The sequence below is a fragment of the Dichomitus squalens genome (assembly GCF_000275845.1).
Source record: "Dichomitus squalens LYAD-421 SS1 unplaced genomic scaffold DICSQscaffold_53, whole genome shotgun sequence".
In the NCBI taxonomy this organism is placed as follows: domain Eukaryota; kingdom Fungi; phylum Basidiomycota; class Agaricomycetes; order Polyporales; family Polyporaceae; genus Dichomitus; species Dichomitus squalens.
Window position 1 is genome coordinate 163,255 of NW_006766935.1, and position 21,834 is coordinate 185,088.

The window sequence follows — 21,834 nt, forward strand, 5'->3', positions numbered from 1 at the left end:
CAGGGCATCGGATCAGGGACTCACTTCACGCCTGAGCTGGTAAACGCGAATGTGGTACTGTGTGTGGCGTCATTACAATGCATAGAGTGTAGATCGTAGACAAAGCAATAAGGATAAGAGACCAGGTAGGCTAATCTAGAGGTGGGGGACACGCACGGAATCCCCGTCTATAGTAGATATTATGTCATGTCATGTCATGTCATGTCGCGAGTCCGCTCTTGTGTATCTGCTGGTCTACAACATTGTTCACCCTGCTCTCGAGCTCACGCATCGTGTCTGCGTGTATCGACACCCGCTTCGGCCCGGCGTCACGGCCTCGCCCGAGCGGAGCCTCAGCATTCAGCGGGGCTCCGGAGCGAGGCATGGTCTGTGTATATGTGCGATCTAGCGTGCGAGTGCGGTCGCGGTCATTTCCCACCCCGAGGTCTTCGAGACTATGTTCAGAGTTGGCGTCCATGGTCGAGAACCGGCGGGGTAGGTAGTCTCTGGTACTATTGGCCTCGTCTCCGAAGCTATTGCTTGAGTGATCGCCGAACTCGATGGGTAGCATTACGGCACGATCGATAGCCACCGGAAGACCGCGATGACGGCCTCGCAGCATGACCGCACAAATGATGAGCTTCGACAGTGGTCGAAGCGCACCGGAGAACGAGTAGTTAGCCTGGCGCAGAACGATTAGCCAGCCACTTCCATAACAAGGAAAGGTATGGGAACTAACGTTAGGTAATCCGAGACTTAGGCCGACTGTGCCATACGCCGATACGAGCTCGAACACTATACGCTTGCGTTAGGATCATACCATGCCGGAGAATGTTCAGACTTACGGATGTTGAAGATGTTGAACCAAGAGCTGTTCGCCTCATCCTCAAGCCCATCTTTCTGTGCGGAGGATCAGTCGAGTGCAGCGGCGTGCCATCACCAGAGACGTACCTCGATGATACAGACAAGGAAGAGAGCTAAGCCTAGCCACCACATATCTAGCAGGAAACGCAATCAGTAACGTCATCGACTACAGGAGATATGTCAACCCACCGAATGAAAGCTGCTTCCGGGCATGCATGGCGAGATATCTCCCCCACACTGTGGCGCGATTACCTGTTGGATTGAAACCCGCTTCGCTGTCGTCGTCGTCGTCATTGAAGATGCCAAGTGACTTCTCCTCGTAGACGTTCGTAGATCGGACGCTGAAAAATTATGAGATACACGCTAAGCTATCTAGTTGCATGATCTCACCTCATAGCAACCGGGTCTGGAGGATACCGGTAGCTATCAGCCCGAATGCACTATGCTTGGAGATGACTATCGACTTACATACGCTGATATACATCATCAGCACATACAGCACTCTGTGGCGACGTTAGCACAAAGTGCAACCGGGAGACGTAACGTGGACGTACTTCACGGCAGGGGCTAGTGCCGACAGTGTGACGGTAGCGAAACCGGCAGCGCGGACGGCCGTCGCTTGGAGAAATCCAAGCAGGAATCGTATCCCAAAGGGTATGATTTCGATTACAGGATTACCGATATCCAAAACCAGGAAGAAAAACCAATCCGTGAAGCTGCATGGGCGGTCTGTGAGCACGGGGAACATTTTTAGCTCGGAGGAAAGCTCACGTTAGACCGAGGAGAACGGTGAAGAGGAACCAGGTCTGATGGGAGGGGAAGAGATACACGAAGCATCTGCGCGGGTGATCGAGCAGAAAGTGGAGCGTCTCGCTCAACCGCGAACGACGTGGGACCAGTTTCCGAAGTATCCATCTGAGAACAGGACATTAGATCACCCGTTGCAGGCAACAGTATATATGCTTACATCTCGAAGCGCAAGCTAAAATTCAAGCGGGAAGACACTCAGATACGTTACGCAGAAGCAGTCAGTCAAACTCACAAGACAGGCTGACGTGGGAGAGATGTGAGCAGTTAGGACCAGATCGAAAAGCAAAGGCTAATGACGCACGAATGCAGTGTTTCCGGCTAGAATGAGGAATGGCAGTATGAGAACCATAGGGTATGCTCGTTGGAATGGAATCATAGACTGGTCGACGAGGGACACTCCGGTATTCGTGTATGCCGACACGACCTGGAATGCGGAGAACCTGCGAAAGGAAATTTATTTAGCGCAAGCCTACGGCCCGCAAGGCTCAAGACGCATACCACGCCGAACCGACATGTTTGTGCAATGCTGGAGGGTTGAGGTCGCTTTGCCATCTGTGGATAGACATGTATGGGGCAATTACAACAAAAGCAAGCAACTGCAGCCCGAAGTGATACTGCCGTCCCCATTACGAAATCAGCGAGCAGCGTCAGCAGGGGAGAAGGTCCACCTTACCAGAGAGACGATCCATAACAGCGCCGTCAACGCACGATATTCCACGCCTCCCAGCTCCTCCAGTTGCTCTTGAGTGAGAGCCTGGAACACAGAATTGCGCCCGACGACCGCCTCGAATGAGATATACGGTACCGGGCGAGATCCAGGCGGGATCGCACCGCGCTCCGACGCGATCGTCCGCGTCCGTGGAATGGTGATCGTTCGCGTCAATCTGCGTTCGAGCTGGGGAAACGCACGTCCAAATAGTCGCCCCAAGAGCTCGTGCGGCATCGGAAACCCTCCGAACCCTCGGTGCATCGTGCGTCTCGGTGGCTCGCTGTACGGGTGCGACGCGGCGGTCATGATTGTGCCCGAGCGTGGCATAGTGCCCATGGACCGCGACATGGCGGGTCGCAGCGTCGTCGGACGCGACGTTGTGCGCCGCGACATCGTCGGACGTGACATAGACCCTACATGATGTGATTAGGTTCACTGAGGGCTTTACGCTGATGGAGAGTGCGAGTCAGCTTACGACGTGCGTGAGACGTGCCGTAGGCGATGTCGTCTTCTAATGAGGATTGGGCAACGGGGCTGAAGCCTCGGTCCAGCGCGAAAGCTTGAGGAGTGGCTGCAAACTCCACCGTCTGTGTACGTGGGAGTAGGGGTCCTCGGCCTTGTCGATGAACGGTCTCAGTCCGCAGAATCGGAGGAGCACCTGGACGTTGGGTGGCTCAATGTGGCGTAGGACGATCATTAAGTATAACCACGCACTAATCGGTGAAGTTCCTGGAGATTGTGCTGGCGGCATATCAGTGGATCGGCGCTCAGGACTACCATAAAGGTGGCTTCTCAGCACTAATTTCGGCCGGGGTCTGGAAGGGTACATACGTCTCCTGTTCAGGGATCTGCGAATGGTCGTCCCCCCGCTCTACCCCAGTCGAGTCCGTATTCTCTCCTGAGCTTGTACTCAACCTTTCCTTTGTTATCCCATGGTTGCTCTCCGCCGAAAACGCCGCAGCCGTGTTTCCCTTCGGGGTAGCGTTTTCTGACGGTTGCTGTGAAACACCCGCACTGATCCATCCGCTAGGGTCAACCAGCTTCGGAGCACCTTCAACTCGCCGAATCATCTCGGGGCGGAGACTATAGCGGCCGCCACCACGTTTGACGGGCTCCTGCACGACAACGTCGCTGAACGAGCGTAATCGCGTTCTCCAAGGTAGCCTGAAGATCTGCAGCACTTTCTTCCACCAGGGCTTCAGCTTCACGTCTACCGCCATACCGGTCTGTTGCGCCGCCCTGCGCGCGAGCTCAGCCTCTACCAGGTATTGGAACTTCTTCGCGAAGAAAGTTCTTGAATCGTGGTGAGTCTTCAGCGACAAACGATCGTCGGGCGGGCTTACCTCCGGATGTAAACGATTACTAGAGATACGAGGACCTGACATGGAGTAAGTCTCAGTTTTACCACGGAGCAATGGTTGCTTACAGGACTTCCCAAGCACATTTGAATGAACAGCAAGACTTGCTGGAACCCCGTCAATCCACTCAGATCCACAGTGGCGAGGCCGCAAACGGTCATCGCGCTGACGCAATTGAACAGGCAGTCGACATAGGAGACATGGAAGTCGGTATTGGCCGCATACAGGATGCCGGAGAATACCAACGGCGTGAAGGTGCTACATGGACGACCGATGAGTGCATTGTTCCATCCAGGATCGACCGCGACCATGGCAGCGATGAATCCGTCATTGCTCAATCTTCAAATCCTTTATATCACCTCAATTAGGCCGACAACTCCTTTAATCCCTTCCCTCAACCTCAGCCTACCCTTCCCAACATCATCGCCACACTCCCGAGCCAAGATCCTTGAAAAAGTTTAAAACACTCACAAGAATAGCAGATGTACGCGATAGAAGTTGAGATGCTTCCATATGTAACTCTTGAGGCTGCCGAGTCGAGCATAGAGAAACATACGGCTATGGAGCGAGGGCATTTCCTGCTGGGGGGCAGGCAGCAACAACAGTAGGTCGCGGTATAGGGCGTGTGTTAGCTATATGAGCGCAGCATTTGCAAGAGAATCCAGCGAAGACGGTGGACGAAACGTGGGGGTCGAAGAGCAAGATGTGCTCGCCGCCGAACGCGAACTCCCCGGGATGGCGCCTGTCCTTTTTGGGCAACCTCACCGACGCGCATATAGCCTGCCTTGAATGACAGTCGACGAACATATGGCATTCGGATTACTAATGAGTACTACAGTTGGATATATGCGTCCAGATATACAAGGGTCTTGGGGGACGGAGGATCTGCACGATGGGAATTCATGCACGAAACGACTGGCCGAAGCACAGTAGCGTGCAAGGCACGCCATGAACAGAAGGGTCAGCCGAGCGTTCGACTTAGGGGTATGAGCGGAGAGGGTATATGTGCCGGAGGACACGAGCCATCGATTATCGCTCCTGGGGCAGTGGCTGGAAGCGGGTGTAGTACTGCTTCGTCTGTGCCTCCACCATTTCAGGCGTGGACTCTGGAAGATCCTCGACGAACCGACCTGTTCAAATCGATGTCGGAATAGAACCACGACAGCGGCGACAATGTGAGGAGCAACGTACCTGGTGAGCCGGCAAACAACGCTAGAGCTGGCACGACTGTGTTTGGCGGTATGACTGTGTTGTCGGCGATCTTTGCACAGTCCTTGATGATCGTGAACTTCCCCTACGTTCGAGCATGGGTATGTCAGGATTCTGCCCGCAAGATATGAAGCAGTTGAACATACGATGATGCAGTTCTTCCCTATCTCGACATGATTCCCGATTGTCGCAGCCTCTACGATAGAATTTGCGCCTATGTGAACATGGTCTCCAATCTTCATAGGATAGTAGTTGAAGTTGCCCCGATACGTCTTATATGGCGGCCTGCAAGACAGAAAGTGCATCAGAGAAAGAGCTAGTGTGGGCGACGTAGACATCGATGTTGTGAGGAGCATGTACCTCATGACACACCCCTCACCTATGAGACAATATCGCCCTAACGAAATTACGACAGCATGTCCGGGGCCAGTCCGCCTCAAGTCGCCTCGAATGATGGCACCACTTGCGATGATAGTCTTGCCTCCAAGGATGATATTCTGGGGGCCGGAGATGGTAGCCCTACGAGAGACTTTGTTCCCCGTGTCCTGCGCATACAGTCAATACAGCAGATACAATCCAAGGATGGAACAACTCCATTCACCTACCGTCTCTATGTACTCCGCCCTCGTGTAATAGATAGGCAAGTCCATGAGTGTTGGAAAAGTCGAAGTCAAGGTCGAGTTCGAGGTCGAGAGCAAGCTTGGACAACTTCCGAGACACCGAGCGCCACAGGATTGATGCGCGTGCGCAGCCTGGCGCGATCGGCGTATGCGCGCGGTCCGTGCAACTGCATTCCCTCCTCCCATCAACCTGCCCACGATGAGGCCGTCGGGCCCGTCGTTCATCCGTGCAGTTACTTGTTTACGACCTTGTCAGGCCGTAGCGTTCTCGGCTCGACGCGGCCTGACCACTCTATCCCGCCCAAAGCCTCTCGGCCCCTTGCCGCGCAGCAATCTCATCTCGTTCTTCGCGCGACGACGGACAGTAGTTACGACGGAGAGCAGGACACCTCCCACCGCCTCGCAAATCTCTGACGCACCAAAAGCTCCCCCGGAAGAGCACCCCGCCACCGCTAACGACCTACCAGAAGATGAAGAGTACCACGGCCCACTGACGACGACCTTCCGCCGGCTCAAAATCCTCTCCCTCTCCTCCCTCACGCTCACCTTCGCGCTTACGCCCTTCATCTTCGTCCTGGAGACGACATCTTCGGTGCCCGTCGCCGGCCGCTTCGCCCTCGCCGGCATCGCGATGGCCACCTCGGGCGTCTCGACTTTCCTCGTCGCCTGGTGCGGCCGGCCGTACGTCACCACCCTCCGCCGTCTCCCATCCGAGGGCGCAGGCAAGGAGGAGCCAGCGGGTGCGGTTGCGGGGCGCGCGATAGAGATGACGACGCTCACGCTGGGGCTGCATAAACGGGTGACGACGGTGTTCGATACCGCGTTCCTTGTCCCGACCAGCAGGCCGTTCGCAACATGGGAGCTCGCAGAGGCGTTCAAGCTGCCCGACGCGGAGGTCACGAGCGCGCGGGCCCAGGGGCTGATCCCGCGAAAGGAGACAATCGCGGAGACGAGGACGAAGGACGGGGACTTGCTGGGGAGGTGGATCGTCAGCTGGGACGAGAATGGCCTCGGGACGTGCAAGGAGGTCGGGCAGGTTGCGCGGTGAGTGACCCTGCTTCCTCTCAATAGGCCCTGGTTCCTGAACGTGAACCATAGTTATTTCAACGTGCATCAGGAGCTTCTGAGCAGACCCATACGGTGACCCGCCCGAGGGATTGATGCGTCAGGTGCGTGTCACGATACTCAGCAAGTAACCTCGCTCAACGCGGCCACAGTATCATACATGTTGGATAATCTACCTATGTTCCTACGCTCACTCGTCGCTCACTTTTCGCCTGAGACTCCATTCCGACCACTTAGCTTTCAACGCCACAGCATTAGGAGGCAGCTTCGCGCCCCAAGTGATCGCGTAATGGGCAAGGACCAACTCAAGCTCTTCGATCTCGTCCAACATCTCCAGCTGGGATATTCTGGCACGCAAATAAGTCAAACATGTCCACTTCAGATGGGGCGGGGCGCACCGTTGTAGCTCGGAGGGTTCGATCAACTCCCTCCGGATGTCCTTCAACGTTACTGCCCGAGAAATCTCCCAGCCGTGCTGCAGGAAGCGGTTGGCCAGGGAGGCAAAGCTGGGGTAGGCTTGAGCACCAGGCAGCGTGACGTTCCGGGCCTTAATCCGCATCATGGTACCGGGACTGCGCACAAAGGCTTGGAGTGCGTGCTCACCCTCAGATTGTTTACCATGACCTTCCCGAAGGGGTCCTCCAGGGCGAACATCTCGTAGACGATGCATCCGAGCACCGCACCGGGAGCGGAGAAGTAGTCGGTGAACCACCGCAGGAGGGCGTTGCCCGCAGCTGGGCTCATGTATGCGAGCACGCATTCGAAGAGCAAGAGGGTGGGCACGGAAGGGGATAGGAGGGGTTGGGGCTCAGCGGTCAGAAGAGGGACAAGAGACTCGGCAGGTGGGGTGCGTAAGTCCGCGGCAAGGAGATGATACACGGGCGAGTGCAGCGCAGCACCTCCATTCGCTGCATAGCATACGCAACGTCAGATGCCAGCCATGTGTGGAGGGATGACGGGCACACCTAACGAGACGTCCTCCGGCATGCCTAGGACGGCACTGAGCTCCTTGCTCTTGCGTATCGCCATGGCCTTCTTGGTCGTGTTCTCCGCAAAGTCGACCTCGACGTACTTGGCCACGGTATCCTTGTGTGGCCCTGTCTGCCTGAATGCACCTGGTCAACGACTGATCGTGTACGTTGTGTGAAGCACACGCACCGCGATCCTCCAGAAACGCGTATCGCTGCCTGCACCCATGCTCACGATCTGACACTGCGTCCCCTCCTGCTCTGATAGCGCCAGCCACCCATTGACGAGCTCGTCCAACGCCTCCGATCGCACGTACGTTCCGATGTTGATGAGGGGTGGCCGAGGTTGTTGGAGGTGCGGTCGAGAGACGAAGGACGAGATGAACGGATCCGTGAGATATCCTTTGTGCACCGCCGACAGCCGTGCAACCGCGGCGTCGCTGTCGGTCGCACGTATCGCGGCATCGCCCTCTGGCAATTGTTGTCTCGGAGGAAACATCGTAGTAGTCGACGAGCGATGTTGAGGAGGAGTGCGAGTGGCTGCTCCGACTTTCCCGGACAATGTGCCTTTCTAGAAGAGGAAACGTCGCTTACATATGCACCCACTACTAAAGCACAATTTCTTGATTTTCTGGTGGTGTGCCAGCACCACCTTGGCTTGTCCTCTCCTCTTGCTTCGCCATGAACATACCTATGGTTGCGCCGGTGTTTCCAGCGGGGAAGGAGCCTCTCCCTCCAGGGATCACAGAGGAGGAGCGCCAGAACTACCTGCAGGCCAAGAAGTACCAGGACTGGATGACCATGGGCATGGAGTCTTGCGTTGCGAAGACAGTCATCGCGGGAGGTGGAGGTATGTCCATATGCTTATGTTTGCTGGCTGAATCGGTGGTGGGAGTTCACCGACCAAGCAGCGTCTGGATAGGTTTTGTCATCGGAGCGTTCTTCTCGCTCATGAGCTCTTCGTTCGCATACGAGGATCCGATGCTGAGGCAGAACTTGAACACGCAACAAAAGGCGCGCGCGATCTTCAAGGAGATGGGGCAGGGCATGTACAGGAGCGGGAAGGGCTTCGGGAAGGTCGGCGCATTGTTTGCGGGTATCGAGTGTGTGATCGAGTCGGTGAGTAGCCCGTACTGTATCTTCTAAGCATATTTCCAACTCGCCTTGTGCCCAGTATCGAGCACGAAACGACATGGTCAATCCTGTAGCTGCCGGTTTTGTCGCGGGTGGCCTCCTCGCACGAAATTCCGGTCCAAAAGCGGTGGTCGGCGGTGGTCTGGCCTTTGCCGCATTCTCCGCTGCCATTGACCTCTTCCTCAGACGAGAAACCGCTGAGTGAGTGTAGCATGTCTTTTGCGCATACAGCGAGATGCTGATGGCGCTATCTCAGCGAGGATTGATACAGATAGACCGCATGACATTCACGACGCATCTAACTTATACGCCTGTACTCTAGTCCATGCTAATGGTTCTACGCTGCTCCCCGTTCTTGCCCTGGAACATATCACCTTTGTTCATCTGTTCCATGATCCAATGTGATCGTCGAGATGAGTGGATCTGCACAGTGCTTCGCCTAAACGACTGCAGTCTAGAAGCGAGCGAGGGCATGTTTGTTCCTGCGTGGCCGTCCGGGGGAGACCCCTACGACGCAGGGAGCCATTTCGCAGCACGAACAGCATCCGCCGTAGACTTACGTGAAATGCTCGGAATGTCGTGTGACATTAATCTGCGTCTAAGCATGCACCATGGCCAGGAAAGCGGGCACAGACTCAACCACGGTCTTGCCGGACGGAGTCCCCGCAAGCGCACTGTGCCCGAAACAGAAATCCGTGGGCAAACAGTTCGTCGCATGAACGCGACTGCAATGTCTCATGCAACGCACGGTATGATATTTCACTGTCGCCGCAACAAAATCGCCTGAAATCACCGTGCACTTGATTAGAGATGCGCTTGACCTTGGCATGGCACCCATACTCAGTCTGGGTCTTCACATCTTTGGGAACCGGAGGCTCGGCTGTAGGAATTGGTCTCTGCGATGAGTCAAGTCGCACTCAGAGCAGGGAATTTGAAATGCATGCTGTATAAAGGGAGTTTATGATAGAAGCGGCTACGCAGAGTGAAGACTGCAGAAGCGGAGGTGAGGACTACAACTTCGACTTCGCTCCGGTGACTCCAGCGTCCTCCAGCGTCTTGTACGCGAGATGCCCCATATACGGGAACCCGAGCACATACGTATACGCCCTCTCCGAGCTCGCCTGTCGCCGCGCATATCGCGCCGCAATACCCTGCATGATAATCGCGCTCTGTGGTGCACAGGCAATCAACAGAGTCCCCTAGAGATAGAGAGAGCGCCATGCTCACCCGGAACAGCATCCAACTGCGCGCAAACACCATCTCCGGTATCGGGTACGGCTGGTTCGTAACACGGCAATACTCCCGCTCGAGCTCCTCAAGCTCGATAGGCGCGTCCTTGGCGTTGTTCTTGAACGTCGCCGTAACGCTGCCCCCGCTGGGGAAGCTATCAGGTGCGATCGCCCACGGCTGGGTGAAGTTCGCCAGATCCGCGAGCTGCCGTCGCACCTCATCAGCCATGCCCTCACGCGTATCCAGTCGAACCGCGAGACAGGACGCACCGGACTCCCTAATGTACACAGCTCCCAATCCAGGATGCCAATCACTCGGTTTTCCGTCGGGTGGAAGACCAGATTGTCGAGTTTATAGTCCCCGTGGACGACCCTCAGGCCTGTCTTGCGCTCGTCGGGGAGGTTCGCTTTGTACCACTCAATCATCTCCGCAAATCGCGGGATCTCACCAGTCGGTCTACCCGTCTCGACATCGACCGCCTGCGCCTGAGCTTGAGAGACAGCGGTGAGGGACTTGATCTGCCGCGGGAAGTAGGGCGAGTTGGACGCGAAATTGGATAGCCCGAGAGCGGCGGGGTCGAGCAGCGCGAGCAGGCCGAGGACGCGAGCTGCCGAGAGCCAGCTGGTGACCACAATAGTAGAGTATGAGCTGACAGCTCATATATGCGCGCCATACTGCGTGGAGGGCGTACCATTCTCGCCGCGTCTCAGGAGAGACCTCCGGCATGCGCGGGTCCGTGAATATCCGTCCGTCCAGGAACTCCATAATATAGAACGGCGTGCCGATAACGTTCACGTCTTCGCAAAGAACGATGGGCTCCGGTATGGGCACCCTCTTATCCACGGGCGTAGATGGGTTCGTGTTGTGCTTGTGCAGCGCGCGGAGCATGGTGTACTCGCGCTCGACCTGGTGCGCGGTCTTGGAGAGCAGCTGCCCTGCGGGCTTCTTGCGGAGCACAAACCGTTTCTTGCTATACCAGCCGTCAGCGCGCTCAATGTAGGAGGACTAAAGGACGACGGACCTCGCATCCGTGAGGAAGTATGTGGGATTAGACTGTAGTCCCCATCTTCAAGACGCGTCCATAACATCAAAGGAGCCTCGCTCACCTGCCCGAACTGCGCATACACCCCCATATAAGCCTCCTTAAAGAGCGTGAAGCGGGGAAGAAACGCACCTTGAACTGCTTGATGTCCACGGGCACCGTGATAGCGGCGACGTGCGCCTTCAGGTATGCATTGAGCTTATCCCCGTCAATGTTGGCGCGCACGTCGCCGTATTCTCCTCCAATCTTCTTTGTGGACGACATGCTCGCTGGTCTGAGGGTCAAGGAGGTCTGTGGTATGTGGTGGGTGGCCCGAGGGGGAACATTCCGTGCCTCCGGTAACTGGAAGTGTTGTAGCCGGCGTCGGTGATCATGGGAGGCGGCGTCAGGAGACCACCCGCTCTCACATGCCTGAATCACTTCGAATTCAGGTTGCTTGTCACCGCCATCAATGCTCTCTGCTCGATGCTCTCAGCATTCTATTCCACATTCTCGAGCATGCGCAGCTATCGGTTAGTTTGGAGTCACCGCAAAGGATGCCATCGAAATGTAGTCTCGACGAAGCCCGTGGTCCCGGGTCATTGGTCTGCAGCATGGGGTCCAGTAATGTTTCGTGATACAGTAGAAACGTGAGCATTATTAACCATAATATATGCCGTCTTTTGTGCGCGAAGGAAGTCAATCACCAGGGAATAGTGAATGAAATGCATATTCATAGACACCGCGGCGGCGCGTCCAGCTTGTCCGTAAGATGCAAGGTCATTTCACCGAGTGCGCTTCACATACAATTGGTACCACTTGTCCTGATTCGAAGCCGTCAAGGCCGTCGACTATCAGGGGCCTCTGTGATCGCTGGCGATGTGGTATGCATCCTCTAAGGTTGTAGCGGAAGTGCAGATGACTCAATTCACACAAGCAAAGTTCGAGACCAGCCAAGGGATATTATCGTGCAATACTGTGCGAGGTAATAAGTACACACTAATGCAAACACCAGCGCGACATGCGTGGAATATGAGACACCGAGATTGCAGAGAGACAACAGGAGGGAATCGCATCGCAGGATGAGCAGCCAAAGAAGACAGTCGACGGTGAGCGAGGGTTCACGCACGAGCGTGTCGGATGGGGCATGGGAGCACGGAGGGATGTGGGATGGATGTACAGCAGGTGTTAGGGGAGGGGGAATCGCGAACAGCACGGATACAAGAATGGATGGATGGTGACGATGCAGGAGACGCGAGGGAAGGTGATGGGAAGTAACGTGAGGGAATATAATACGAAAGTCTATGTACCGATGGCCTATGATGTCAGGAGCTCGAGCAGCTTGTCTTTGTCCATAGACTTGTCTGCAAGTCGCGTCCGGCGCTCCTCGTCCTCGTGCAGGTGGGTGCCCTTGACCATGATCGCAAAAAGGTCCAACGCTTTGGGGGCGTCGATGACGATGTCATCGAGGATCTCCGCCGTTGGCAAGAACCCTTCCTCAAACGATGCGGGCGAGCACAGATTCCGAGAGTGTGCGCGATCGAAGAGACCCGCCACGAGCTGAGCGTCCGCTTCCTTCGACTCGATCGCCTTGGTGACGAGCTTGTCGACAAGTAGATGCCGGTGTTCCGACGGAAGCTTCGTGAAATACACTTCCGCTTCTTCCAGATCGCGGATAGAGAAGAATTCCTTCGAGTCCTCCTCGATACGCGTCTTGGCCTCGGACTCGGACATTGACGGCGCGCCAGAGGGCTCTTCTTCGCCCTCGTCCTCGGAGTTGGCGGTCGACGCAGCAGGAGTCGATTCCGACTTGTTCTCGAGTGGCACTGAACGAGGCAGAAGCTGGAGCTTCCTCCGCTGAGGAGCGGCACCTTCTGGGGCACCGCCAGAGCCAAGGTCGATAGAGCTCTTGCGGCTGGGCGGTCGACTCGACTTTGCAGACGTGACCTCCGCAGCGATTTCGGGGTTACCGCTGAGCATCGAGAACATATTCGTCGAACCTTGACGGATGGTCGACTCGCGGCTCTTCGACTTGTCACCCTTTTGGAAGACAGAGCTGGGGCCAAAGGTCATAGGCGCCGACTTGTCGATCTTGCCGAACTTTGACAGGTCGCCAGCCTTTGGTGGAGGACGAGCAGCAGGACCACCAGCGACAGCCCAACCGTCGGGACCGATCTGAGCGTGCTCTCCCCTGTCGCCGCCACGTCTTGACCCTCCGCGGGACATGCTGAGTGTGCGGTTCATGGCCTCGTTCTGCTGAGCGAGCTTCTCTTTCGCAGCCTATACCCGTACAGCGTAAGCCGTTGAACCTTCTCTGGGGCTTGATTGAGAGCGACGTACCTGTTCGTGAACAGCAGCCAGCGTGGTCGGCGCGGCCATCTGGTTCCTCGGAATCCACTTGCGCTCGCGCAACTCGATAATGTCCTACATGAAGTCGGCATTAGTCTGCGTATTGCGGACACCTTATGAGAATATGCGTACCTGCAGCATGAACTGCATGCGCGAATTGACGTTCGGACTCTTCGTTAGCTCCTTCATCCGCGAGAAGTATACGTCCATGTGCGCGCGGGCCTTGGGGGTATCCAGGATCTGGCCGACGGTCGTCAAGAGCTTGCACAAGCTCTCGATTTCCTCCTCCTCGGGGTTCTCGACGTTGCCGAGCAGCTTCTTGACACACTCGTGCATGATACGCTCCGTGAGCATCTGCAGCTTGAACAGCTCGCCGATAAACTTGATGAGACCGAGTCCCTGACGCTTTGCCTTCTGCGCAGCGTAATACTCTTCCGAGTATAAGGCGCTCTCCCCATTCTCGTTGCCCTCGGCGGCAGCCTTTGCAGCCTGGTCCTCGGATGCCTTCGTCGCGGCCGCGGCCGCAGTAGCCTCCTTCGCGACCCAACCGCGCTCGAAATCCTCTTGACAGCGGTTGAGCAGATATTTGCGGAAGAGCTGGCCGCCGGCGATGGGCTTGCCCTCGGCGTTCTTGATGCCATCGTCACGGACGTTCGGGCTGATCTGCTCCATCATCTTCCTACAAAGACGAGCGTACATCTCGGACCACGTCGCCTCATCCGTCGCCTTCTCGAACACCAGTCGAATGACCTGGATCAGCGTGCGGCCGTCCTTCTCCTTCTCCGACCTGTTCGCCCAGGCGATGATCTGGTCGGAGATCGAGTCGAACCGCTCCATGGTGAGCTTGTTGAGCAGCGCACGGACCTTACGGTCGACGACTTCGGGCGTCTCCGCCTCAACGGGCTGACCCTTCTTCGTGAGACTGGCCGGCGTCCAGCGGTTCGCAGAAAGCTCGAGGGGCGCAACGGGTTCCAGGTTCTGCTGACCAGCAAGCGAAGACGACGGCCCGAAGGCGTTGCCTTGGCCTGACGACGGCGGACCAGGCCGCTCCTTGTCGCGCTTGCCGCCGCGTTGACTCCGAGTACGACCGCTGCTCGAGTGTCCGGGACCGCCCTGACTCGACGAGCGGACCATCGGAGGGGGACGTCCGAAAGGCATTCCGGCCTGAGTGCCCGACATGGACGTTGAGCGATTGGACGCAGCGAAGCGCTCTTCGCTTGACAGCTTCTGCGTAGGCGTAGAGAATTGGCCCATGGTGAAGGGGTTAACGGAGGGCTTGTTGAAACCAGATATACCGAGTCCGACGGAAGCTTGTCGGGAGGGTGGAGGCATCGCGGTGGAAGAGGAGCGACGGCCGTGAGAGCCACCGCGGGTCAGAGCGAAACTCTGATCGACCGGCTCGAGACCAATTGCGTCAAGAGGAGGGAGAGAATCAGGCTTTTCCTTGCAGACAGCCATGAACTGCAGCAAGAAATCGCGATCATACCTTGAATGGTGAATGTGAGCATCGCCGTTTAACGCATGAAAGACAACAAACGTACCGGAACTTGCCCTGCTTCGCGTTGACGTTGAGCTCAGGCTTCGGGCTCTTGACACCCTCAGGGTATTGGATGCTCCCGATGTCTTCGATGATGCGCGCAGTGGCCAAAGCAGACGGCAAAGCGGCGGGGATGCCCTGGCCCTTGGCGCCCGACAGGTCGAGCCGACCAGGGCGACGCTTGCCGTCTGAGGATGTGAGCGTGGTATCGATGCGAAGGGGCGCCTTGTCAGACACTTGATCTTTGGCTTCCTCCTTGGTTGCTTCGTCCGTGGCCTCCGCAGCTTGTTCAGACTCCTGAACTTCACCCTCTTCAGGTTCAGTCTTCGTCGCCTCGGCAGCAGCCGCGGCCACAGCAGCCTCAGCCTCAGCCTTGGACTTGGCCTTCGCCTTCTCCTCTGCTTCGCGGGCTGCACGCTCCTCCTCCTCCCTCTTCGCCTTCTCCTCGGCAGCTTTGCGAAGACGCTCAGCAGCCTCCTCCTCCTTGCGCTTGCGTTCCCTCTCTTCCTCCTCGCGTAATCGTACCTTATCCTCTTCCTCCTTCCGTATCCGCTCCTTCTCCTCCTCTTCTCTCCGTACTCGCTCCTCCTCCTCACGCTTAGCCTTCTCCTCAGCCTCGCGCTTCGCCTTCTCCTCGGCCTCCTTCTTTGCCCTCACCTCAGCCTCCTTCTTCTCCTTCTCCGCTGCCTCCTCAGCTAGCCGCTTCTGCTTCGCCTCCTCGGTCTCCATCCGGATTTGGACGGGCCTGCGCGCAGGCGAACTTGGGACGATGGGCGATAAGATGGCCCCCGGTGCCTGCTTCTTGAAACGCTCCAGGTCGACCTCCTGCCCGGACTCGGATTTGATCACCACACGTTTCGGCGTGAAGGCATTCGCATTCGAGTTCAGACGGGAGATGCCACCACCGGGAGCATTGCTCGATGCGGGGGTCGAAGGGGTCGACGAAGAAATACTGCTGAGACTAGCAGTGTGTGTGTGTGGAGAGGGGGTAGAATGGGAAGGGTGGGCGTTCGGGGGCAGAGCGGGAGTGCCTGGCGCGTGGAGTGGCGGCTGTTGTCCCCTCGGTGACATCGGTAGACCAGGTATAGGAGCCCCCGGTGGTCCCTGCGGTGGATGTGGTTGCGGCATGTGTTGCGGCATCCACTGCGGCGGCGGGTACGGGTTGTAATTCGGGTCCATCGGCATCCCGGGGTAGTACTACACGTGCGTTCGTCAACGTCGTAATAGGCCGTATGTGATTTTGCGGAACAACTTACGTAGTAACCCCATTGCGGTACGGGCACGGGTGCGCCCGGTTGAGCGTGGGGAACAGGTTGCGGTTGACCACCGTGAGGTGGCCCCATCCGAGGGCTCGGCATGGCTGTAGGCATCGTGCCTGATGGAGGTCCGCCTGGAGGTGCGGGTGGCCGCCCGTTGACGTTGCCGTTGGGCATCTGGCGAGGGAAGCTGGGCGACCTTGGTACCCCCGGACTCGCGATGGGCACGCCGTTCTGCTGCGGCCGGAAGTTGCTATAAGGAGCGCCCATCTGCGAAGGCGGTGATTGATGCGGTGGTTGTCCTTGCGGGCTCAGCGAGGACTGGGGAAGCGGCGTCGTGCGGTGCGAGGGGGAGGCGGATGCGGCAGAGGAGGACGATGCGGCATCCGATGTCTTATTTTGGAACAGACTTTTCACGTCGAACTTGGCGGCTTTGGGGGTAGACGTAGAACCGGATGTCGACGGTGCGGCTGATGACGACGTCGAAGGCGCGGTCGTTGACGCTGATGAAGTCGATGCCGTTGCTGCAGCACCTGACGAAGGCGTCCCTGTCGAGAACGAGATTGTCCGCGTGTGGATTTTCCCGTTCGTGTTCGCTGGTACCGACCCGAAAGTCTTGATCCCCTCTGACTTTATCGTCGGTGCGGCCGCGGGCGAAGACGAGATCGGTGCATTGGCGTCGTCGATGGACCCGAAGGTCACCGATGAGCCTGGAAACGGGTGAGAACCTGGCCTCCCAGGCTGTGCACGAGGGACCGACGACGCACCTGATTTTGACGCATTCGAAGGCGTACGTGCTGCTCCTACTCCATCTTTGAACGCTACGCCCTGTCCTAGCGTGCTCGGTCGTCTAGAGTGCGTGGGGGGTGCTGAAGGAGAGGTAACAGAAGGAGCGGGGGATTGCGATCTAGGCGACGGCGCTGTCGAGGTATTCGCTGGCGGGCCCTTTGCCCAAGCCGACTTTGACGGTAGCTGGGACGTCTTTGGTGCAGTGGCCGTTGAGGATTTGCTCATTCTGGGCGGGGATGAGTTGGATACTGAAAAGCAGGGATAAAGACTCACGAAATGCAGCGATGGGTTTGATTGATAATAATTTGGCGTGCGTCGCGTGAAGGTCGGTCGTGAAAGCTGACCTGCCTGCAGGCGAACGAAAGGTCGCGAGTAGGATCTAAAGACTCTGAAATCCGGATGCTGGACGGTCAGCAATCCGTAGTATGTCTGTCCAGGTGGAAGACGGAGACAAGCTGCAACGAGGACCTCGGAACAAAAAATCAGGGCCTGCAGCTAGGACCCCGGAAGATCTGGCACCCCGCAGTGACATCACCCCGAATATCTCATACAACACTGGAGCATCACAAAACCTAACAAACGATACCAATAACATGACAAACGCTACGGATTGGGAGTGTAGAAGCACAGGACGGACATTTGTGAACCTAGTGGGGCGTACTCCGACCGGGAGTTGGGGGATGAGGCGATGGTCTCTGGGATGGCTAAGGCTTGACAATATCGTTCGGATCGATTACCGAGGACATTATGAACCGAGGGCTGCTTTTATGTTTTGTACTACACATCGTTCGAACATAGGGATCCGAGCAAGCTGTTACTAATAATAGAACACCACGCATCATTTGGACGTAGCGCAGAAGCGGTAAGTACTTGAAAGCGCCGAATTGTGCTCGAAGTATTACCTCCTTTAGACGGCATAGCTACCGCGTCTAGTCCTCGCTTGCAGCAGAGTCCTTCGAGTCGCAACCCGTACGAAACCGCAAGAGACCCACCGGATCTGTGAGTTGTGGTGCAGCGGGCTCTTCGCTAAGCGCGCTACTAGTGTACGAGGGCCATTGGTGGTCGAGATATAAACGGCACGGTGTTGAGGAACTCGGTTTCAGACCGCCTACGCAAGGATTATGATCACTGAGGGTGCAACCCAAAGTCGACAGAGTGTCTATCTCTGCGGCTTGGGAAAGTCTGTCCAACGACGGTCATCTAGGGCTGAATACAAACGAGCACCAACAACCTTTACCCGGGACCACATCCTTCAACTGTCTGTAGGACACGCCCGGGGTGCATGATGAAAATGCGCAACACGGAACCGATGACCGGTCGGCGAGAAAGGGAGGCAGGAAGCAGTTTCCCGCCCATTTTAGATGATTTTTGTCTAGAACGGCCATATTTACATGACAAGTCTACTTCGCGCTTCCCCTTCTCGTCAACGTTTCACCTATCGAACATAGCTGTTTGTATACAGCGCGATGATGATGAGCGGACTCAGAAAACGCGCCCACAACTTATACCATTGACTCGGCTGGCAAGCCGTCCACACGACTGCTCACCACATGTCCCCCCTGAACCACCGCGAAGAGATGGTTCTCTGGGCGATCCAGAACCCTCACGTCTTCCAATGGGTTTGCATCCAACACCAGCAGGTCGGCGTAGTTCCCTGCAGTGATTCGCCCTAGCTTGGGATCTCCCAACATGGTCGCTGAAACGGATGCAATGTCATGGGCTGTGACAATCCACAAACATTGGGCTAGGGCACCAACCTGCGTTGGTGGTGGCGTGCTGAAGGACCTTCGCCGCAGGAAGGACCGAGCTGCGGACGGTAAACTAGAGTTATCTCAGCAGGCTGTGCATGGAGTTGAAGCTCGTGGGCAGCACTGACCTCTTCAGTTTGCAAAGCATGCATCGATGTGAGCAAGTCGGATCCACTAGGCACGAATCATTACTACAGGCGCAGCATCCAGAGGAGAAACCCAGCGCTTACTAGCAAATAGTGACCCCAACCTCATCTGCGATCTTGAGTGCATCCAGGCCTCGCGACATGACTTGTGCGTTCTTCAACTTGCCGTCTGGCGATAGGAAGTCCTCAAAAGGAGGACGGACCATGATCCCGTAACACGAGAGGGTAGGTGTCAGGAATATGCCCTTCTCCGCCATCCTGTGCGGTCCGGTTAATATGAGATTACGACTCTTCGGCCTACTCACAGTTGAGCTGTCTCGCGGCTGATGAGATTCCCATGCTCGATGCCCTGAACCCCATTGTCAATCGCATGACGTACAGATGCGTCCGTATACGCATGCGCCGTCGCTACACATCTGCGCGTTAGCCGTGCTGCTCCCAATAATCACGCCATCGCGTACTGTGCTTGTTACCCATCTGCTTGCACGTCCTCGTGATCGCCTGGATCTCCTCCGCAGTGAACTGGACGGACTCTATCGCGTCCGTGGGCGACGCGACGCCGCCGCCGCACATGATCTTGATAAAGTCCGCGCCACCCTTCAGCTCTTCCCGCGTCGCCTTCAGCACTTGCGGCACACCGTCGGCAGTGCGGCCCAGGGATTGTGAGTGCCCCGCACAGCAGCCTGAGCTACTGCCGCAAGGTCCAAAGTCTGCGTGACCACCTGCATGGAATGTGAGCATACGCTATGACAGCGGTGGTACGTTGGACTGACCGGTCTGAGAGAGTGCCTTGCCACATTGGACGAGGCGGGGCCCTAGGACGAGACCTTCAGCAATGGCCTCAGCCAAAGCCCTGCTAGCGCCGCCTGCGTCCTCCCGATGAGTCTATGAAGCAACAGACGGTCGGTGCTACGTACCCGTATCGCGAACGGTTGTAAAGCCGCGCAAAAGCATCTCTTCCGAGCGCACCTCAACTCAGATTCTTTGTTCAGACGGAAAGGGAATACTGACCACGCAAGACGTAGGTCGACCTCAAGTGTACCAGCTGCTCTGGCGTCTGGACGAGCTCCGCCATCGACTTCACGCCCGGCACTGCCGTCACATGGACGTGGCAGTCGATGAGTCCCCTGCGACATGTGTCAACGAGCTCGGCAGCGGTCCACGTCGTCACTCGACGCACGGGCAGAGGAACTTTCCGGCCAGGTCAACCGAAACAACTGGCGGATCCTTCGGGGTAATTCCGGGCTGCACACCAATCGGGGTCACAGAGAGGAAGAGCCCGTTCTCTATGACTACGTCCTGTGGACCAGTGTTGTTATGACCCCGTCATGACCCCGAGTCATGACCGTTGACGGCCCGGGTCATCGGTCATGACCGAACGGTCAAAGGTCAGCACGTGATCGCAGAACGCGGCGGCAAGGCGAGTCTACCATATAATGGGCATGTAGTAGCGAGTCTATCGAAGATATAGATTGAATTGCTATTGCACTGGGCATAGTTTATGAACGTTATATGAATCAATTAGAGTGACTCTATGTAGTACAACGAAGAGTAACTTGAGGCATACAAGTGTTGCAGGGGTAAGCAGACTGTGTTCGGAATACAAGGCATTCGGAGAGTCCATAAGCAAATGTCGTCAAGAGGTCCTTCAGTGTGTGAGAACTCTCTGCGTGCCCGTTACATAGCATACTGTGTTCCGAGCACGGTCTCCTCATCATAGTGTAGAACCTTGTGCTCAAGAGTCCTCTTACATGCATTCCAAAATGCAGCTGCATTATTTTCCGTCACAGGAGCAGAGACATTAGAGGTATAATTAAAGGGAAGGAGGCGAGTGAGGGGCCTCTAGAAAAGAAATTCAAATGGCTGAAGGAGGGCCAGGGGCTGCAAGCTGGGGTGTGCGGCCGCGTCTCTCTCCGATGAGTGCCAGTGGTCATGGGCGACAGCACAGAGATTCCAATACATCCTTCCCATCAGCCCTTTGGTTGTGAAGCATAGACAATCAAAAATTCAAATCATACGAGGATAGAATGCAGTACAACATTTAGTTGCAAGCTTAGACTAACAACGCGCCGGTATAGCGTGCTGAACGGATCCGCGCGGCAAGCCCCGAGTGTGGCGAACACATCACGTGTTGACTCATGACCATCGGTCATGACCGCTTGACTTGACCGATCGCGTCATGACTTGACGAAAAGGTCATGACCTTGACTTGACCCGTAACAACACTGCTGTGGACCTTGCAACAGCGTTGACCGAGCAGGATCGATAACCCGCGCGTTCCGTAGGATCAGGGATGGCGGACTCGGTTGCACCCAAGGTTTGAGTGCAAGTTTGGGCAAGCTATGAGAGATCGTCAGCGATGGGGAGGGGATATGATAAAGGGCAATCACATGGCATCTCTCGTCTTGTCAGGGGAGCCTGGAAAGTGTGCCATTTGCTCGATAGGCTGTTGGTCGAGGCTCGATGTGCTAGGATGTAGTTGCAAGCAGCCAAGATGCGAGGTGGTGTGCACACAGATGGTGGTTGAGTTCAATACGTAGCACCCTTTGGCTGGGAAGAGAACTATGATTAGCCATCGCGGTGTGAACGCGAACTTCGGAGGACTTGTTGCCGTGAGCGCTGTGAAGTTCGCACGACTTTGAGTAATTGTCTCGAGTCGGATATGCGGCCTACACAAAGGGAATCAATGGTTGAAGCTGGGTGCACTGTATACCAGACATTAGGAAAGCAACAAAGCACTGTCACGGCCTCGGCCGCCACCGCGTCGGGACTTTGCAAGGTTACTCTGGTTGCCGATTACACACCGCTCGATGTCCGGTGATATATCAGAGAAACGTTAGCAATGTTTTCGGTCATTGCAAGACGGTGGACGTTGTAGTGCCAGGGAATGAAGGTGCCAGTGAAGCTGGATGATTGATGGTGTACATGGCAGAAATGTTTTGGGTTATTTTGCCGGCACCGGGGGCATTGGACTATAGGACGACGTGTCCCATTGTAGAGGTATCGTGGTCCGAGCCACGTTGAGACAGACATGCCGCGCCG

The 21,834-nt window shown here is 56.4% G+C and overlaps 7 protein-coding genes across 7 annotated transcripts; 1 reads left to right on the top strand and 6 right to left on the bottom strand.

Moving 5' to 3' along the window:
• Positions 1–65: 65 nt before the first annotated feature.
• Positions 66–4,335, bottom strand: DICSQDRAFT_111612 (uncharacterized protein). Its single transcript, XM_007369678.1, has 20 exons — positions 4,192–4,335; positions 3,789–3,978; positions 3,706–3,740; positions 3,194–3,655; positions 3,077–3,135; positions 2,838–3,020; positions 2,327–2,775; positions 2,152–2,267; positions 1,955–2,093; positions 1,886–1,893; positions 1,811–1,825; positions 1,615–1,758; positions 1,398–1,559; positions 1,312–1,346; positions 1,234–1,249; positions 1,033–1,184; positions 931–977; positions 825–879; positions 719–774; positions 66–661 (listed from the first exon to the last, which is right to left on the bottom strand). Exons 1-20 carry the CDS (start codon positions 4,293–4,295, stop codon positions 200–202), a joined length of 2,889 nt encoding a protein of 962 aa, XP_007369740.1. The 5' UTR covers positions 4,296–4,335; the 3' UTR covers positions 66–199.
• A 201-nt stretch (positions 4,336–4,536) lies between these two features.
• DICSQDRAFT_111615 (dynactin subunit P25) lies at positions 4,537–5,579 on the bottom strand (the record flags this gene model as incomplete). Its single annotated transcript, XM_007369679.1, has 5 exons — positions 4,537–4,850; positions 4,912–5,014; positions 5,076–5,214; positions 5,290–5,474; positions 5,535–5,579. The coding sequence occupies 5 exons, from the start codon at positions 5,577–5,579 to the stop codon at positions 4,750–4,752; spliced, it is 573 nt and encodes a 190-aa protein (XP_007369741.1). The 3' UTR covers positions 4,537–4,749.
• Positions 5,580–5,861: 282 nt separating this feature from the next.
• On the bottom strand, positions 5,862–8,099 carry DICSQDRAFT_92147 (leucine carboxyl methyltransferase). The gene is made up of 6 exons (XM_007369680.1): positions 7,773–8,099; positions 7,580–7,715; positions 7,218–7,522; positions 7,013–7,161; positions 6,648–6,961; positions 5,862–6,593 (listed from the first exon to the last, which is right to left on the bottom strand). Exons 1-5 carry the CDS (start codon positions 8,079–8,081, stop codon positions 6,805–6,807), a joined length of 1,056 nt encoding a protein of 351 aa, XP_007369742.1. The 5' UTR covers positions 8,082–8,099; the 3' UTR covers positions 5,862–6,593; positions 6,648–6,804.
• Positions 8,100–8,263: 164 nt separating this feature from the next.
• Positions 8,264–8,921, top strand: DICSQDRAFT_149742 (Tim17-domain-containing protein; the record flags this gene model as incomplete). The annotated part of the gene is made up of 3 exons (XM_007369681.1): positions 8,264–8,432; positions 8,505–8,701; positions 8,757–8,921. The coding sequence occupies 3 exons, from the start codon at positions 8,264–8,266 to the stop codon at positions 8,919–8,921; spliced, it is 531 nt and encodes a 176-aa protein (XP_007369743.1).
• An 805-nt stretch (positions 8,922–9,726) lies between these two features.
• On the bottom strand, positions 9,727–11,252 carry DICSQDRAFT_129442 (APH-domain-containing protein; the record flags this gene model as incomplete). Its single annotated transcript, XM_007369682.1, has 7 exons — positions 9,727–9,885; positions 9,944–10,150; positions 10,216–10,567; positions 10,638–10,916; positions 10,968–10,999; positions 11,053–11,088; positions 11,121–11,252. The coding sequence occupies 7 exons, from the start codon at positions 11,250–11,252 to the stop codon at positions 9,727–9,729; spliced, it is 1,197 nt and encodes a 398-aa protein (XP_007369744.1).
• A 651-nt stretch (positions 11,253–11,903) lies between these two features.
• On the bottom strand, positions 11,904–17,160 carry DICSQDRAFT_140310 (uncharacterized protein). Its single transcript, XM_007369683.1, has 6 exons — positions 16,880–17,160; positions 16,110–16,822; positions 14,858–16,050; positions 13,449–14,802; positions 13,308–13,391; positions 11,904–13,247 (listed from the first exon to the last, which is right to left on the bottom strand). The coding sequence occupies exons 1-6, from the start codon at positions 17,121–17,123 to the stop codon at positions 12,285–12,287; spliced, it is 4,551 nt and encodes a 1,516-aa protein (XP_007369745.1). The 5' UTR covers positions 17,124–17,160; the 3' UTR covers positions 11,904–12,284.
• A 1,069-nt stretch (positions 17,161–18,229) lies between these two features.
• Positions 18,230–21,226, bottom strand: DICSQDRAFT_111629 (uncharacterized protein; the record flags this gene model as incomplete). Its single annotated transcript, XM_007369684.1, has 12 exons — positions 18,230–18,594; positions 18,656–18,719; positions 18,775–18,820; positions 18,877–19,050; positions 19,098–19,200; positions 19,254–19,514; positions 19,566–19,658; positions 19,710–19,748; positions 19,804–19,919; positions 19,973–20,084; positions 21,014–21,132; positions 21,183–21,226. 12 exons carry the CDS (start codon positions 21,224–21,226, stop codon positions 18,401–18,403), a joined length of 1,365 nt encoding a protein of 454 aa, XP_007369746.1. The 3' UTR covers positions 18,230–18,400.
• Positions 21,227–21,834: the final 608 nt, after the last annotated feature.